The sequence below is a fragment of the Nycticebus coucang genome, chromosome 10, assembly GCF_027406575.1.
Source record: "Nycticebus coucang isolate mNycCou1 chromosome 10, mNycCou1.pri, whole genome shotgun sequence".
Lineage (NCBI taxonomy): Eukaryota > Metazoa > Chordata > Mammalia > Primates > Lorisidae > Nycticebus > Nycticebus coucang.
Window position 1 is genome coordinate 82726996 of NC_069789.1, and position 14214 is coordinate 82741209.

General features: G+C 38.4%; 2 protein-coding genes across 2 annotated transcripts in view; one reads left to right on the top strand and one right to left on the bottom strand.

Annotated features, from left to right (window-relative positions):
- Positions 1-14214, top strand: part of NPHS2 (NPHS2 stomatin family member, podocin) — a 216566-nt gene that overhangs the window by 153341 nt on the left and 49011 nt on the right. The window lies entirely within an intron of this gene.
- The window catches only part of SOAT1 (sterol O-acyltransferase 1), a 61155-nt gene continuing 47051 nt past the window's right edge, over positions 111-14214 (bottom strand). The window contains exons 8-16 of the mRNA XM_053604120.1: positions 12714-12792; positions 12171-12252; positions 11604-11649; positions 10353-10482; positions 8206-8303; positions 7027-7125; positions 4683-4818; positions 3961-4106; positions 111-1305 (exon numbers count right to left, since the gene is read on the bottom strand). Of these exons, the coding sequence (XP_053460095.1) occupies positions 1249-1305; positions 3961-4106; positions 4683-4818; positions 7027-7125; positions 8206-8303; positions 10353-10482; positions 11604-11649; positions 12171-12252; positions 12714-12792 (873 nt within the window). The 3' untranslated portion in view covers positions 111-1248. The remainder of the gene's footprint in view (positions 1306-3960; positions 4107-4682; positions 4819-7026; positions 7126-8205; positions 8304-10352; positions 10483-11603; positions 11650-12170; positions 12253-12713; positions 12793-14214) is intronic.

Here is a 14214-nt window from a genome sequence, read left to right on the forward strand (position 1 = left end):
ATCCTTTGCAATGCTCTATCTTTACAAACAAAATCACACCTCACATATGCAAACAAAGTAATTCCCACACCACATTGTATTAGTAATGGGCATTGTATAAAATGGAAATATTGCATAATAGACTACATTTTATTAAAAGCAATCACACATTAATTTGTTTCACCTGAAAACATACTACCATTAAAAGTATAATAATTGAACAAATGCAGAAGCCAGCTTCTGGATCCTTAAAGGAGGTAAGCAATAGTTATATTACAGACTCGCTAGTCTGCACAATAATTCAAGATAAGTCAATATCTTTTAGACAATAACATAATTGTTCTAAAGGATACTTCTAAATAACTTCAAAGATCTTAATACCTTAAGGTTAAAAAACATATCTTCCATGTTAAGTTCCAAGACAAACAAAATAATTTAAACATGATTGACTTACAAATTTTTCTAAAAATTACTTTGGAATTTATAGGAGGAAATGTTTTGCTTTTGCCTGTGCTATTTCTTTCATTTTCCCTTACTACTTCCGATACCCTCAATGTAATTTATTGATGTAAACTTAAGAATTCAAGGTGAAAGTCATTTTTTTTGCTTCACAGAAATCATGATCTTTAGAGAAAACAAAGGTAAAAACTTGAGTAGAACTGAACTTTAAAATGTATATGTATGTATACATATATGTGTATAAAATAGGATATATAAGAAGATCATCTTTGGAAAACATTTTGTCTACTATAAATAGCAAAAATCATTCCACGTTTTTTTCTACCCAACTGGATGTTTAATTAGCCTATATTCCAACAATGGGCATGGAAAAAAATTCTAACCCAAAGGTACTTAAACAATTTCTTCATAAGTCTTCATGAAGACTTCATAAGTCTTTTGGCTAATTCAGTGGCCAAGAAAGTATGATGTTTAGTTTCTGATTGAACGGAGCCAAGAAAACAAAATAGCTATAATTAACCAAAGCTAAAAGTGATATGACCAACAAGAAATAACAATGCCTCAACTATTAGTCTCCCTTCTCTTGTCCCCATCCCAACAACAACAAAACGTCCTGCTTAAGTGTATAAGATTCCAGTGAACTTCCAACAGTATTGCTACAAGTGACCTAGGAATGGAGTGAGTCATCCATAAAGCTTGCAATGGCCCAAATGACGCGGGTAACTTCAGTAACAGTTGGAAACTGCAGGCTCCAAATCAAGGAAAATCACCCAATCTTCAGTGACACAGAAGGAAACAAAGTCCAAACTTCTAAAACATGTATTGACAAGTCCAGGAACGTGGCTGGATGTAATCTAGAAATGTGGGCTACAAAGGGAAATAAAAAGAATAGAAGAATAGTTTATGTGGGAACTATAGAAGTGTGAGAACAGGAAATGTTAATATTATATATTGTATATCTAAAATGCCCCATAGCATTTCAGTAACCTTTAAACTAACAGCAGTTCACTAATTCAAAAGATGTTCAGTACTTTTATCTGTATCACAGATTTATTCAATTTAGAAGCTTCATATGGGGTGGTGCCTGTGGCTCAGTAAGTAGGGCGCCAGCCCCATATACCAAGGGCAGGTTCAAACCCAGCCCCGGCCAAACTGCAACAAAAAAATAGCCGGGCGTTGTGGCGGGCACCTGTAGTCCCAGCTACTTGGGAGGCTGCGGCAAGAGAATGGCCTAAGCCCAAGAGCTGGAGGTTGTTGCGAGGAGTGACACCAAAGCATCTACTGATTTACTGAGGGCAACAAAGGGAGACTTTGTCTCTTAAGAAAAAAAAAGAAAAAAAAAAGAAACTTCATATGAAGCTTTTCAAGTACAGTAAATGATAAACAACTGCATGCACTTTTGACAAAATTCTAAATAGGCAGTTTCTTCCTCTATCTTGCCTGTTTAATTTTAGCACAGCCTTACTGGATCTAAACAGTGGTAGGTTAAGGATGATAAATATGTATGCAAATTGACTAAAACACAAGGTTTTAGATTACCGAACTGTCTAAAGGAAGAATGGGTAAAGTACTGTAAAAGATCGGAAATAGGAAAGGGAGCAGGAATTTGGAAAAGCTTCATGGAAGACATAACAACAAACTGGAGTGTGAAAGGAAAGTAAGATCTGACATGTGGAATATGAGTGTAAAGAGCAGCATGACCAGAGACAAGAGTCCAGAGTTAAGAGCAATTGATTCAGATGCACAAAGGGGATTAACAGGAAATGTGGAGGAAGGCTGAGGCAACATAACAAAAACGGGAGAGATAGTTTCTAGAAGCTTTGCAAAAAAACTGATTGATCTGATTGTGGACATCATCACTTGTAAGTGCCTATGACAAATACCCAGGCAGATATATCAAAAAGGCATTCCCTCCAAACATGGAAGGTTATAGGCACTGAAGGACCCCTTAGGAGGGCCACCAAATTCAAGTATAGGATGTCCAGATAAACTTGAAAAGTAGCTCTACCTGCTGAATTTTTGTAGTTTATTTTAAAAAGTAGAATACCAGACATTTAGGGTGTTCTGAGAAGGCCAATACAGAAAGCAGGACAAAATCATTAAATATACAATATGCCATATAATATACATATATGGTGCCTAGAGGCCAGGTGCAGTGCTGTAACCCTAGCACCTTGTGGGGGTGCTGGTGGTAAAGTGGTGAGCCTTCCTAGCACTTTGGGAGGCTGAGGTGGGAAGAATGCTTAAGGTCAGGAGTTTGTTCGAGACAAACCTGTAAGAGCAAGACCATGTCTCTGAAAAAAAATAGAAAATTAAGCCCAACATGGTGGTGCATGCCTGTAGTTCTAGCCACTCGGGAGGTTAAAATGGAGGATTGCTTGAGCGTAGGAGTTTGAGGTTGCAATGAGTTATAATGACAGCCATGCACTCTAACCTAGGCAACATTGTGAGGCCTTATTGCAAAACAACAAAACAAAAACTGCCTGGCAACTCTACTTCTTCGGGTATTTTCACTCATGAAATTCTACCCGTAACTGTAAGCAGTGCTTTTAACTAGTACTAGGAGACTCACCTAACCAGACCATATCAATTAAATTAACCAGGGTGCTTGCTGGAAAACTCAGAAGTCTATGTTCCATACTATGTTACTTGAAAATAAGATTCTCTTTTTTTTTTTTTGAGACAATCTCATTATGCTGCTCTCGGTAGTGCCGTGGCGTCTCAGTTCACAGCTCACAGCAACCTCAAACTCTTGGGCTTAAGAGTTTCTCTTGTCTCAGCCTCCCAAGTATCTGGGACTACAGGCACCCACAACGCCCAGCTATTTTTTTTTGTTGTTGTTGTCATTGTTGTTTAGCAGGCCTGGGCCGGATTTGAACTCGCCAGCCCTGGTGTATGTGGCCAGCACCCTAACCACTAAGCAATGGGTGCCAAGCCAGAAAATAAAATTCTTATAAAAAATAGAAAGTACCCTCTTAAAATTTAGGAGTTATCCACATATTGCTAAAAACTGAAGCCCTAAGAATAAATGAAACCTGAACATGGCTATAAGGAAAAAAAACCAAAAAAATATAAAAATCAAAAGAAACAGAATCCTAGGCATATCCAAGTTGTACGACATTTTTACAAGAGTTGTTACTTTGGGAAGACATGGATAAAAAAATACCTAGGTTTAGGTAGTGGTGGTAGAAGATATACACGCCATTGGGAAAATCTTAGAGAATACTTAAATTATCAGGAGACAGAAAATTAGAAGGGGGCTAAAGAAAAAGCAGGGAAAGAAAAATGAAAACCAAGAACTAGGAAGCGTTAAATGTGAAGAAAACCAAAGAAAAGAAGAATTGCAAAGATAGTACAATAACAGCAGATGATAAACTAATGCTTCTACTCTATATTTCCCTCATTTTAATGCTAATTCATCATAATCTCCACTACTGTTCTTCTCCTTAACAATGCTCACCAATCCTCACAATTGGGAGACAAACAGGTTACTTTTGCACTCCAATCAGACAGGTGACTCACATTTTTCAGAGGACAGCGCTGGCGGGCATACCACTCTTGAGAATAAAAGCACAGCATGACGCCATTACCCAAGAAAAGAGAAGTCCACATCAGAACATTCCAAATTGGCCTTTTCCTGCGATCATTGACAATGAAGTTGAAAGCCACTAGAGTTAGGAAGACAACAAAATAAAGTATGCAGTTATCAAAACAGTCTATCAGGAGATAAGGACTCTCAGATATCTACTGTCATCATTTAATAAATCACAGAAAGCCATCAACTGTTCATACATACATACATTTTATTCTGGTCACTGGTTTTATAAATGAAAATGAAGCTTCATTGTTGAAATGTATTAATCAGTAATTAACAGGACAGCAACAGTATTCAGAACAGGTGAGTATATTTCATGAAATTATTCATATGCTAACTCTTCCTCTACCCACTCAAAAATAATTTTCCAAGGGGTGCATACTGATTATGTTTATATAAACTTCATGACCTGCCAAATCAGTGTTATTAATGGTCTTCAAGAGGTTACCTAGTTCATTTCCTTAAAGTGTAAACAACTGGAGACGGTTACATAATTTATTCAAAGTCAATATTCTAACCAGCTGAGAAATACTACTTTGACAAGGTATTAGTGTTATCTAGTTTTTCTACCTTGATTTTCGTCTCTCTTCCGCATGATTTTCTCTTTTTAACATAATACCTAGTACTCACAGCATGCCAAGATACTTACTTCCAAAGAACATGAAGAGCACGAACAGCACAGGATAAAAAAAGCTCAAGCAAACAGCCAGGGCGTATTCGTGCACTACAGCAGATACAGCAAAAACAGCCAACATGGCAGCAGATTTGAACCTCTTAGAGAACAACTAAAGGAAAACATTAAAGATTTTTAAAAATTTTAAAGTAAGCATGAGTTTTGTTTTGTTTGTTTTTTTTTTTTTGTAGAGACAGAGTCTCACTTTATGGCCCTCAGTAGAGTGCCATGGCATCACACAGCTCACAGCAACCTCCAACTCCTGGGCTTAAGTGATTCTCCTGTCTCAGCCTCCCGAGTAGCTGGGACTACAGGCACCCGCCACAACGCCCAGCTATTTTTTGGTTGCAGTTCAGCCAGGGCTGGGTTTGAACCCGCCACCCTCGGTATATGGGGCCGGCGCCTTAGCAACTGAGCCACAGGCGCCTCCCAGTAAGCATGAGTTTTATATGATATATCATTATCACATGCAAAAAGCACCTAAATATATTTATGTGTGATTTTCCAAGTCTACGCCTTAGATTAATCCAAGTCTATTAAAATAATTACAAAAACATAAATACCCATAAATCCCTATTAAAATGATGCATTTCCCAAAGCATTATCATTTAAAGATCTAGGTATGTTTCTAAAAACATTAATAGCATATATTTATAAATTATTATGGTTGACAAACCATAATTTTCATACATAAGCAAAATGTATCTGATATAATCTTTACTGTAACACTGTATGGTGGATAGGGCAGGTGTCCTCTCCATTTTCTACAGGTAACAAAGATTTAGGAAGAAGAGACTTGCCTCCTCCCTATGTGAAAGTACACTCAAATAATGCTATTTCCACCACAAGACGCTGTGACTAGGCAAATGGTGCTCTTTCTTGAAGTTTTAATCAACCAAGAGATTCAAGGTTACATTTCTTTTTCTTTTTTTTTTTTTTTTTCTTGAGACAGAGTCTCACTATGACACCCTCAGTAGAGTGCCATGGCATCACACTCACAGCAACCTCAAACTCTGGGGCTTAAGCAATTCTCTTGCCTCAGCCTCCAAGGTACCTGGGACTACAGGCACCCACCACAATGCCCAGCTATTTTTGGTTGCAGCTGTCATTGTTATTTTAGCTGGCCTGGGCCGGGTTCGAATCTAGCTCCCTTGGTGTATGTGGCTGGCACCATAACCATTGTGCTACGGGCACCAAGCCAAGATTACATTTCATTAGTCTCTAAGCACATTCTGCTCTAAAGAATATCTCAAAGACATGTATCACTGGAGAGACATAAATCTACAAAAGGTCTTTCTCTAAACAAAGAAAAATAAATGAAAAAAGATAGAGATTATTTGTTGGCAACAAGATTCCTAAGAAATAATCCATTATTGGTGGATCATTTCAATTCCTCCAAAGAGTTCCATGCATTCTTTACTTTGTTATCATGTAAAATAAAACCCAGAGAAAAATACAGTATTAGCCTTAGTACCGTACAAATTAGTTTCTAAGCAATATACTATTCAAAGCACAGAAGTTGTTAGATGTAAATGTCTCTCTCATAGGAAAATTAAAGATATTATCATCCTTTCTTCATGAGCAATTAGGCTATTTTTATTTTTAAAGAGACAGTCTCACTTCGTCAATCCTGGGTAGACTGCCGTGGCATCATAGCTCACAGCAACCTCAAACTTTTGAGTGATTTTCCAAGTCTACGCGCCTTAGATTAATCCAAGTCTCTTGGGCTTGAGTGATTCTCTTGCCTCATTCTCTTGAGTAGCTGGGAATACAGGTGCCCGCCACAACACGTGGCTAGTTTCACATGGGGTCTCACTCTTGCTCAGGCTAGTCTCCACTCCTTAGCTCAGGTAATCCACCTGCCTCGGCCTCCCAGAATGCTAGGATTACAGGCATGAGCCACCGTACCTGGCTTCATGAGCAATTACATATAACTTCTTCCTACTGCATAATAATATATCTGGAAAAGAATTCTTTCCTTTTTGGGGGAGAGGAGGGTGACATGATCTCACTGTGTTGACCAGGATGGAGTAAAATGGCATCATCAGAGCTCACTACAGCCTCAACACTCCTGGGCTCAAGTGATCCTCTCACCTCAACCTCCTGAGTAGCTAGTCAGACTATAGGTGTATGCCATGGCATCCAGATAATTTTTTTTACTTTTTGTAGAAACAAGGTCTTGCTACATTGCCCAGGGCAGTCTCAAACTCCTGAGCTCAAGTTATCCTCATGCCTCAGCCTCTCAAAGTGCTAGGAATACAGATATAAACCACTGTGCCTGACCAAATATCCATTTCTTAAACTAAATCTTGCTGCTTACCCATAGAAAGTCCTTGTAAGCATAATAATATAGCCAGTCATGGACAACTACATTCCAAGTCCTGTAATAGTTAGAGTATGATGTGGAATTCCACCAATCCTGAAGGGAAAAGCAAAGGTATAAAACTACACACATACCATAAGCAAAACCCCCCTCAATTTTTCCAAAAACCATACATATGTAACATAGAAACCAGCATATATTATGATAAAGTGTTAGTTCATATGCTGATGTCAGAAAACTCTTAAAAGGCATTTTATTAAAACTAAATGTGACATTAATTCTAGTATTATGTATGACCAAGTTTCTAGGTACATTTTGTCTCATAACTAAACAAGTTATGATGAAAGATACAGAACACACAGACTCATTTAAATCTAATGTTCATTCAAACAGCAATCAGTAAACTTTCCCTATCCCCTCCAGCTCTTCACCTTGCTAGAATGTAGTAAGAAAATTCCAAGGTCATTAAGACTAGATAGAGTGTTAAGATTAAAGAGCTGTTTTCTGGTATCATAAATGATAAAATTTAAGTTACACGAGGAGTGAGTTGGTGGCTACCTCCAAGACCTGGTGTCCTTTATATAATTCTTGCTCCCAATTTTAAGAACAGACTAATGAAATCAGATATCTAAAATCTGCAATCCACACTTAATGTCTGAGAAAAGTCTAGGAGACTTAAATTGATATCAAAATACAACAAAAACTCAAAGAGAGATTTAGGTGGGGATACCAAACACAATGAACTATTCTGGTGCCAGTCTAAAGCTTTCCAATTTTAGAAACATAAGAATACTCCTGAATCAATACCTCTCATAATAAAAGAGGGGAAAATTGTTTCCTTCACAAATTGTTCAATGGTCTTTACTGATGTCACTCTTTCATCACTGGCACCATATAAGCCAATTTTTTGTCTTATAACACCATCTGGACAAACACTTTCCTGCTGTATTCAGCAATATATTCTCACAGGATCCGGCAGAAACTATGCACGTGTATTAAGGGAGCAGATATTAGAGGTAAAAGCTATGTTAATTGAATCTGTATCAGAATTTCAGACAATTTTGGCGAAATTTGTGGAAAAGAAATTTCACAATGTTTGTGTGAAGAAGCTGGGAATAATAACCAATAAGCTCAAATACTTAATGAGGACATAAGATGAGCCTAATTATATATTACCTTATAAAACATCCTGTCACCAAAGCGCAACATCTCAGCAAAAGCATTGAGCCAGCAGTGCAAAAACGCAAAAAAACTAAGGAGCAGAATCAGCACCCCTAAAAATAAGATTAATAAATATTGAGAGCCTTTCTAAATAGCTCATATATAAGCAATTAATTATGTCATCATTTAACTGGAATTATTTTGTGAAATACAAGTTATTCAGCTACCTCAGATATCAAGCAATTAACTACATGTCACCACTTGTTTATAGTTGGGATTATTTTATAAAATACAAGTTATTCAAATAGCTCAGATATCAAGCAATTAATTATATGTCACCATTTTAGTTGGGATTATTTTGTAAAATAGATATTATTCCAATGTGAATTACACTATATTGTAAAATACCATTCACATATCCACCCCTTTACATTTATTCACAAAATATTTATAGAGCATCTACTATGTACCAGACAATATGGGAGAGACTGTGACCACCTATAAGAACATAGTACTTGATCTTAAGCAATTTACATTCCAGTGGGGAAAACAGCCAAGTAGGCAACACATACCTTATTTTATTTATTTTTTATTTATTTATTTTTTTTGTAGAGACAGAGTCTCACTTTATGGCCCTCGGTAGAGTGCCATGGCATCACACAGCTCACAGCAACCTCCAACTCCTGGGCTTAAGCGATTCTCTTGCCTCAGCCTCCCGAGTAACTGGGACTACAGGCGCCCGCCACAACACCCGGCTATTTTTTTGTTGCAGTTTGGCCGGGGCCGGGTTTGAACCCGCCACTCTCAGTATATGGGGCCGGCGCCTTACTGACTGACCCACAGGTGCCGCCTATTTATTTAATTTTTAATTAAGACAGAGTCTCACTTTGTCACCCTCTTTAGCGTGCCATGGCACCATAGCTCACAGCAACCTCAAACTCTTGGGCTTAAGCAATTCTCTTGCCTCAGCCTCCCAAGTAGCTAGGACTACAGGCACCCACCACAACGCCTGGCTATTTTTGTCATTGTGGTTGTTTAGCAGGCCTGGGCTGGGTTCGAACCCAAGAGCCCCAGTGCATGTGGCTGGCACCCTAACCACTGAGCTATGGGCACCGAGCTACACACCCTATTTTAGGAACAGATAACAGAGTTTATTGGAATAAATCTTGAGGGTTAGCAGGGTGGGTTACTGAAAGATGTCAGAGGTGTCCATAGAGTGTGGGGTGCTGGCCACATACACTGAGGCTGGCGGGTTTGAACCTGGTCAGGGCCTGCTAAACAACAATGATAACTACAACAACAACAAAAACAGTCGGGCGTTGTGGTGGGCACCTATAGTCCCAGCTACTTGGGAGTCTGAGGCAAGAGAATCACTTAAACCCAGGAGTTTGAGGTTGCTGTGAGCTGTGATGCCCCAGCACTCCACCCAGGGTGACATAGTGAGACTCTGTCTCCAAAAAAGAAAAGAAAGATGTCAGAGGGAGAAGGGAAGAGAAAAAGTGATGACAGAAAACATTACTAACATTTAATGAATAAAGAGAAAGAGTGAGTAAAATGCAAGCTTGCACAGAGTAAAGATTATGCATGTCTTATTCGCTGCTGGATGCTGAGCTCCTAGCATCAGTAGGTACTCATGTATCTCCAGAAAAAAATAAGTAGAATGAGTAAAGTTAAGAGATTGAGGTATAGCTGGAAAGACAGAGGAGAATAGGAAATGGTGGCAAGAGAGATTTCAAGATGGAGTCAGCAACATCCAATGCTTCATGCAAGTCAAACTGGATTAGTGTAACCATCTACAGGAGTCAGAATCAGGGAGATACTAGTGATTTTAACAAAGAGCATTTCAGTGGCCTGGTGGGATTAGGAGCTAGATTAAAGAGAAAAGAATAGGGAACAGAAAGATAAAGCATAAATATGGCTCATCTACCACCACAGAACATAAAACTTGAGTGAAAGACATAAGATTAATGGAAAGACTGTCCTGAAGACTGGAAGGACACTTCCATTTCTAAAGTAGATGGAAAAGAAGTCAAGATTGGTATATGTGTGTAAATAAGTTTAGAGGAAAAAGCAGGTAAATACAGGAGTTCATGGGGAGTGGTCTTCTATTACATTTTCCTTATGAATTTATGCATGACCAAATGAACAAATACTCATGTTACCTGGCAGGATGGAGTTAAATACACATAGGACCAGAACACGAGCGCTGAAGGGCTCCTGTTTGATATTCCGAAACAAGGGAGCACAAAGCCTTTCAAAGATGTAGTACACATAAAAAAGGCACCCAAAAACCTAAAACATAACAAATATCCAATTATCATAACGATAGCTTGATTTAAAAAAAAAAAAGGTGATCTTTTCCTCAAAAAAAAAATAATAATAATAATAAGGTACATACATATTTCATTTAACAATAGGATACAGGACTGCTATAATCCTTCAGGGATTTTACTGAAACCTAGTTTTCACCATACCTTTTTCTAATCCTTTATTAAGTCAAGTTTTTAGAAGTTCATAGCCTTGGGTGGCACTTATGGCTCAAAGGAGTAGGGTGCCTGCCCCATATGCCAGAGGTGGCAGGTTCAAACCCAACCAAAACCCCAAACTGCAAAAAAAAAAAAAAAAAAAAGTTCGTAGTTTTTGTTTTTTTTTTTTTTTTTTTTGCGGTTTTAGGCCGGGGCTGGGTTTGAACCCGCCACCTCCGGCATATGGGGCTGGCGCCCTACCCCTTTGAGCCACAGGCACCGCTGAAAAGTTCATAGTTTTAGAACCTGTATTTCTTCCTATATAAAACTTGTACTGTAAGGGGAGTTTTGATTGAGATAAGAATTTAAACTGAGATATTCTGGGATTTATGATTCTAGTAGGGGAGTGGTAGGGAAGAGGGAGCGAATGTGGGAGAGTCAGATCACATCCACACACATATACCCCCAAAAGAAAACAATCAGAACAGGTGGCGCCTGTGTCTCAGTGGGGAGGGCGCCAGCACCATATACCGAGGGTGGCAGGTTCAAACCCAGCCCCAGCCAAACCGCAACAAAAGAATCGTCTAAGCCCAGGAGCTGGAGGTTGCTGGGAGCTGTGATGCCACAGCATTCTACTGAGGGTGACAAAGTGAGACTCTGTCTCAAATAAAAAATAAAAAAAAAAAAAAGCAGGAATATGGGGAAAATTAATGTGTTGCTTACTGAAATAATCAGAATTGCTTTAATTAAAAAGACTTCCTTTTACGGAAGAAAATTCCTTTTGATGTTGGCGAAACAAATACCATTTCCTGTTCTGATAATAGTTTAAAAAAATTCACAGTCTCAAAAGAAACATTTTTGAGCACCCAGAAGATTTAAGTAAGAGTATCATGAATAGGAATTCCCATCTCCCACCAATCAACACACCATTGGCAGTTAAAACTTTACCTGTGCAAACTGCATAGCAACATAACCCCACCTTATAGTGGGAGTCCTAAAAAGAAAATAAGTTTTCTAAATAAACAATTGAACTTGAATAAATACACTCATGATATTTTTACACATAAATCATTTACGGCTACATGAAATACTTACATAATTCTGTCAAGAATTACCATGACCATCCTGAGCAAGAGTGAGACCCCATCTGCACTAAAAAATAGAAAAACTAGCCGGGCACTGCGGCAGGTATCTACAGTTCCAGCTACTTGGGAAGCTGAGGCAAGAATATTGCTTGAGCCCAAGAGTTTGAGGTTGCTGTGAGTTATGACAGCACAGCACTCTCTACAGGGTGACAAAGATTCTATTCCAAAACAAACACACAAAAATTTACTATAATCAAATTAGACTGCTATATGTAAATCACGATTTGAGGCATCCCAAGCCACACAGAAGAAAATGAACTTTCATATTCTCTATATTCTTATGTGAACTGGTGGTCCCTACCTATGTATCCACCTCGCTCATGCCACAAATTCATGTGCTCGCCACACTCCTATTGTATAGTACCATTACCTGGGATAGCTGTCACGGTAGATCAAGGTAGGAGCAAACAAGAAATACAAGTACTGATTGACTGTAGGTATTGGAACAGTGCCTAAAAAAGGAAAACCATACTTAGATCAGGGCTCTTGGATTTCTCTCAGTAAAATTAAAGGAGGAAAATAAGGAAATACAGAACAGGGAAGAACAAGATGACATCTCCTGGCTCATGTTATTTCTTCCTGATCTCCTAAGATGACCTCTTATTCTTATATTAATTGAATATTACCAATCTCTCTTAACTAAGTTATTCCTGTGACTAACTTCTAGAGTGTGAAACAATTTGCAAACAGTAAGTAGTTACACAAGACTCTAAGGATCGATTTTTTAAAGTTATATGGGATCAAGGGAAAAACAAGAATAGTCAGAAAACTGAGAAAGTCTTCCAAATCAATATGGGTCTTTTATATTTAAAACTCAAAACACAATCTGTATATTATATAATGTGCCATCCCAGCAAACACCAAAGGCTGAAATACCCTCTGGATAATCCTTTAACTTAATGAAATTACATACTTGATTTCTCCTTAGCTGAATTTAGAACCCGAGGCACATTCTCTCTGACAAATGAATGGGTCTTCATTATTAAACGAACCTAGAAAAGGAAGGGGGGGGAAGGATAAATTTTCCTTGTCTCCTATAAGCAACTCCAGAACAGCATTAATTATATTTACACAAAAGAACTTAATTTTTTTTGCATATACCAAACCAAGTTCACTTTTATGCAATAAAGAAAAAAAAACTACAAAGAAGGCCATGTTATTACTCAAATTATATTATAGCTAATAACATTATCTAATGAGTATATTACAAATCAAGATATTAAAAGCCTGTTTAAAGAAAGTCCTTTGAAAAGGCCCTTTCCGGGGCAGTGCCTGTGGCTCAAGGAGTAGGGTGCCGGTCCCATATGCCGGAGGTGGTGGGTTCAGACCCAGCCCCGGCCAAAAACCACAAAAAAAAAAAAAAGAAAAGGCCCTTTCCATTAGTCAAGCATGTTATAGACAGTCAATGTAAGTCAGAAAATTCTGAAAGGTGTATAAGCAAATAAAAATAAATCCTTTGGTATTCAGCTGGAAGGAAGCAAAACAAGATGGTTGAATAGAATCCTCCAGCAACCAACTGCCACCTCCCAACACCAAACTGATCCATACAAAAGGCCATTTTCTTTTTCTTTGAGACAGAGTCTCACTATGTCACCCTGGATAGAGTTCCATGGTGTCACACCTCACAGCAACCTCAAACTCTTGGGCTCAAGCGATTTCTCTTGCCTCAGCCTCTGAAGTAGCTGGGACTACAGGGCAGACATAATGCCCAGCTATTTTTTGTTGTTGTTGCAGTTGTCATTTTTGTTTTAGCTGGCCCGGGCCAGGTTCGAACCCACCAACTTCAGTGTATGTGGCCAGTGCCCTACTCACTGAGCAATGGACACAGCTAAGAAGCCATTTTCATAAAAACTAAAATAAACCCTTTATTTAGATGTAAATAGTTACATGACAAAACAATGAAACTGACACTTCAAAAATGAAGTTTTTAGGGCTGCGCCTGTGGCTCAGTGGGTAGGGCACCAGCCCCATATACCGAGGGTGACAGGTTCAAACCTGGCCAGTGGCAGCTGCAACAAAAATAGCCAGGCATTGTGGCGGGCGTCTGTAGTCCCAGCAACTCAGAAGGCTGAGGCAAGAGAATCACCCTAGCCCAAGAGCTGGAGGTTGCTGTGAGCTGTGATGCCATGGCACTCTACCGAAGGTGACAAAGTGAGACTCTGTCTCAAAAAAGAAAGAAGTTTTTAAAATACAAAAATATATTTTATAATTTAAACAACTTTTATAAAAAGTCTAATTCATCCCAAGCAGTTCAATACAATTCAATTACCAGGAGTTGGAACGTGAAAGCTAGAATGAATCTTGAAAGATGAGATGATCTAGTTCAACACTTTGATTTTTCAGATGTCATAAGAATGACATATGGAAATTTATTCAAGTTAAACTGTTAAAAATAACAGTATCAGTATTATTTT